The sequence below is a fragment of the Corvus brachyrhynchos genome, unplaced genomic scaffold, assembly GCF_000691975.1.
Source record: "Corvus brachyrhynchos isolate BGI_N302 unplaced genomic scaffold, ASM69197v1 scaffold245, whole genome shotgun sequence".
NCBI classification, from domain to species: Eukaryota; Metazoa; Chordata; class Aves; order Passeriformes; family Corvidae; genus Corvus; species Corvus brachyrhynchos.
The window spans coordinates 5,394,397-5,398,899 of record NW_008238988.1 but is presented as its reverse complement, the minus strand read 5'-3'; the positions used below and the strand labels follow the sequence as shown (position 1 = coordinate 5,398,899).

Here is a 4,503-nt window from a genome sequence, read left to right as displayed (position 1 = left end):
CCGTCTGCCACAGGCATCTGCTTCCAGGCTGAGCAAGCTGGTATCAGCTGCTTCCTGCTGCCTGCACAGGTAGGGAATCCAGCAGCCCTGAGCTGCATCCAGGAGCTGATGGGTATCCAAGGGCCACATCCACACCAATCCCAGCACCAGGTGCTCCCAGACACTGCTGACAAGCCTCACCTGCAACTTCCCCCACAGCCGGCACTTGAAGCAGCCAACACAGTCCATGATCTTGGAAATATTCTTGAAGTGCAGCCTAAATTCCTCCTGGGGGAAAAGAAATTCATGTTGGTCACGGTTATGCACTAATTAGGGCTCCTTCCAGGTATTAATCCAAATTAATCCTGGAATTCAGTGGGGCTGAGGTAGGGAAAAGCCTCCTGCAGTGGGGTCCTTGGCAGAAATTACCTTTAGTTTAGCAGCTTCCTTTTTATTCCCTGCAAAGAAGGAGTTTTCATCGAAATGCAGCGGGAAAGACCTGGAAGGGAATGAAGAGAGTTTGGTTTCTGCCCAGGTTGTATGGCTGCAGTCAGGGGTGGGGATAAACAGAGCTGGGAGCCACTGGACATCTCCAGACATGTTCTAATCTTACATCCAACCCCAAGGACTGGAATAAGATGATTTAAGGTCCCTTCCAACCCAAACCACTCCGGGATTCTATTATCTCCTTCAATTTGAGCTGGCATCTCACCTTGGAGACATTTTTAGCCCTTGCTCGATGGTTTTTAAGCCATTTCAGTGTTTTCTGACAGACAGAAGCACAGGAGGGTGACAAGATAAATCAAACACTGATCACTTTTGGAGACAGCCTTTTCTGTCTGGTTCCAGTATCTTCCATTCCTTTTAATCCAAACTCCATCCAACAGCCCAAACCTCTGTTACCAAGATATTTAGGATGTTTTTCTAGTTGCAAACACGAAGGCAGGCCTGGTATCCCACAGATGAGTCACACAGGTAGCCAATTTTAGGGCTGACACGTAGGCAGCTATTAAATTCAATTCTGCTAAACCCAAAAGGCAGCCAAGGCTATTAAAACTGTGGGACTAATTACCCAAATTCTGCAATTTGCATACAGATATTAATACGTTCCCAGCAAAACCACACTACTGCTACTATGTCATTGCAAGGGGGCTGCACTGGATGACCTTAAAAAGGTCTTTTCCAACCCAAACCATTCCATGTTTCTATGATTCTACTGCACAAATCACTCCAGGAAGGAACCCAGAACCTGCCTTTCTAGGAGCTTTACGTGACAGGTTAAGCACACTCAGGGATGTTGCCAGAGCCCCTGTCCCCAGGTACTGAGTGCAATTACTTGGCCAGATGGAGGATTTCCAGCAGCAGGTGCTTCGTTTCTGCATCCTGGCTTTTATTCCCAGTGTACAGCTGGAAATCCGGGCGCTCAAAGAAGGGCAGCACTTTGGAGAGGGCCCTCAGCTCTATCAGGTACAGAAAATAGAGGTTCTTGAGTCTTCTGGGCCCTTCCCCTCTGGTGAGGACTTCATCAAACCTCTGCTGGAACTCTGTGACGTTGGGGCCCCATTTCTTCTCCGACCATGTATCTGAGACAGAAAAAAACCCCAAAGACATGAGGTGGAGGGCTTTAGCTCTGGTTCATCTCCTCCCTCCAGGGAAATGGTGAAATGTGATTCCAGCCAGGGAGATCCCAGCTTTTCCAAGTCACTGACCCAAAACCACAGAATCATTAAGGTTGGAAAAGACCTCCAAGATCATTGAGTCCAACCTTTGACTGAGTCCAACCTTTGAGTGCCACATCCAGTCTGGAGGCTCCTTGAACCTCCAGGGATGGTGATTCCACCACTTCCCTGGGAAGCCTCTTCCAGTGAAGAAATTTTGCCTCAAAATTGTTCAAGGGAGGCATGATTTTAACTCAGTTCAACCCCCAGCAAACACAAAACTCCAGACTTTTCTCAGGTGGTTCCTGAGTCTTCATAAGGAACAGGGACACCTTAAGAGAATTCCTGGTGATATGGAAAAGCAAGAGCAGAGGAGACTGGCCTCTATTTTCCATTTTCAAGCCCACAAAGGATATTTCTGTTGCTCATCCTACCATGTATTTAAGATTATTATATAAAATACATAGTGGAAGATGTAAAAGTCAGACCAAGGTGATGCTGCAGCCCCAACTCATCTCTTGCCTCTGTTGTTTCCCACATTATCCCATCTCCAAACTCCAACATGGCCTAACTCACCTCGAGGTGAGGCCCACGTGAGCTGTGGCGACTTAAATACAATTATTTGGTTAAATCTAATTGACTTGCCCAAATTCCCACAGCTATCACCTTGATTTTCAAGCCCAGGGTTGAAATTGGGATTTCTGAGACAGCTACTTATGGATCAAAGCATGGGAAGGAAATGGAAGTGGAAATGGAAGTGGAAATGGAAGTGGAAATGGAAGTGGAAGTGGAAATGGAAGTGGATCAATGGTCTTGGGAAAGCCCAGCCAAGCATTTCCCAGTCCAGGTGAGGTTATTGCTGAAGTGACCATCATAAAACCAGGCAGGGAAGGGACAGCCTCGATCCACAGTTAGAAACCCACTCCAAAATAACCCTGGAGGAAGAACAGAGGGAATATGTGCTGGAAGTCCAGGTACAGAGCACGGCCCAGCCCCTGCCAGACCTGGAGGCAAGTGGCAACTGCATCCCTAATCCTGTTACACCAGCTGGGTGCTGGGAAGAGCACAAATAGGCCTGAATCCTGCTGGAACAGGCTCCAGCCAGCATTTAGCAGAGCCATGGAAGTGTCAGCTTTGGGGTGAGGCAGGGAAGCTGGAGCAGGAAGCAGGATTTACCTTGCAGGAGGTACCTGGCACTCAGGTGGATGTTGATGCTGGCGTGGAGACCAGAGATGAGCCTGTAGAAAGCTCTTTTCTCCACACAGACCCCTGCAAAGAAAAGGGCAATTTAAGACACTGAAAGCACCCACTGGATTTTCAATTCTCCTGGCAGTGAGGCAGGAATCTAATCCCACTGAGTGTGGCCACTAATCCCACCTACTCCCTGGCCATTTTGTGTCCATCCCAGGAAGAGCAACCACGTTCAGACCAAGGATTACCTTTGAGCCACTTGTAAAACATCTGCCCTGGAAAGAAAGGAAAACACATCACTGAGGGTACAGCCCAAGCCTGATGCCCTGAATTCACCTCCCAGGCCGGCCCCAGAGGACCCTCTGCCCACTCCAGTTTGCAGAAACTGGGAAAGGAGCATTAAAAGAGCATGAAGAGAGCTCTCCTGCCCACCCTTGTGACTGATGCTTCTCTAACACAGCATGGCAGCAGCTCAAAACAGCACGTGGGCTTTCCCCAAGGGGCTGGGGGGAGGGGGCAGAACAGCACAGTGTTGGGAAAAACAAGGGTCAGGGATTGCTTTCCTCTTCTGGGCAGAGTGGGGAGAGGGATATTTTTATAAAACAAACAAACAAACCAACCAAAAAACCACAGAGTGCAGCCAAGCATGTAGAATCCCACAAGTCAGGGTTTCACTATCCCTGCTCTGTGCTTGGAAGCGATCTGGAGATCAGGATTTGGGGATGGTTTGGACACAAAAAGATGCTGTGGGGAATGGAGAACTCCAGGAAACAGCCCTTCCCAGGGCCTCAGGGAGTTGGGCACCCAGCTCCTACAGCTTCAGAGGCTGTTGGGATTATGAGTCTGTTCAAAGCTTTCTCAGCAAGATGCACTGAAAATAACCCAGGACAATTCCTGCTCCCAAAGGCTTCCCACAGTTCAGTGACTGCCTTTGAACAGGACTTGTGCTCTTAAAAAAATGCTGGTGGACTTTTTAAGCCCTTCACAGGAGGATGGGATGGGATAGGGAACTCACAGCGTCTGTTTTGCTCAAGTGACCAGGGACAGAACCCAGAGAACAGCTGGAGCTGTGTCAGGGAAGGTTTAGGTTGGATTTCAGGGAAAGGTTCTTCCCCCAGAGGGTGCTGGGCACTGCCCAGGCTCCCCAGGGATGCCCAGGGTGGGATTGTTGGGGTGTCTGGGCAGGGCCAGGAGCTGGATTCCATGATCCTTGTGATCCCACTCAGGATATTCTATGATTCCATGACTCTAATTTCTGGTTTGCCTGATTAATAATTTTGCCAAGCAGGTGCATTATCTAATGGCACAGCTTGTGACAGCAGGACAAAGACAGCCCATTTGTTTCTGTTATCGGTAAAAACAAACAGTGCCACTCACCTCCGTCATCTCCTGGTGGAAAAAAGCACAAATGGTGGAGGGAGAGAGAGAAAAACAGGATAAAAAATTTACACAGAACCAAAATTAAGCTCCAAAGTACAAGCACTGCTCTGTTCATCTGCTCTGACAACCTCCAGGGAGGTTTGGAAACGTTCTGAACACAGAAAACTCCGAGTGCAGCAGTGAGGACACTGGATGAGCAACGGTGCTGAGTAGCCTGACCAATGCAGGAGGGATCAATATTTGCAAAGGAAGTAAAACTTGATATTTCCAGGGCCACTGTCCACCCCCTTCAGCA

At 48.7% G+C, this 4,503-nt stretch overlaps 1 protein-coding gene across 1 annotated transcript in view; it reads right to left on the bottom strand.

Moving 5' to 3' along the window:
* Positions 1–4,503, bottom strand: part of ERO1A (endoplasmic reticulum oxidoreductase 1 alpha) — a 16,377-nt gene that overhangs the window by 1,461 nt on the left and 10,413 nt on the right. The window contains exons 9-14 of the mRNA XM_017738847.1: positions 4,206–4,217; positions 3,077–3,103; positions 2,814–2,906; positions 1,316–1,562; positions 409–478; positions 181–267 (exon numbers count right to left, since the gene is read on the bottom strand). Coding sequence (XP_017594336.1) covers positions 181–267; positions 409–478; positions 1,316–1,562; positions 2,814–2,906; positions 3,077–3,103; positions 4,206–4,217 — 536 coding nt within the window. The remainder of the gene's footprint in view (positions 1–180; positions 268–408; positions 479–1,315; positions 1,563–2,813; positions 2,907–3,076; positions 3,104–4,205; positions 4,218–4,503) is intronic.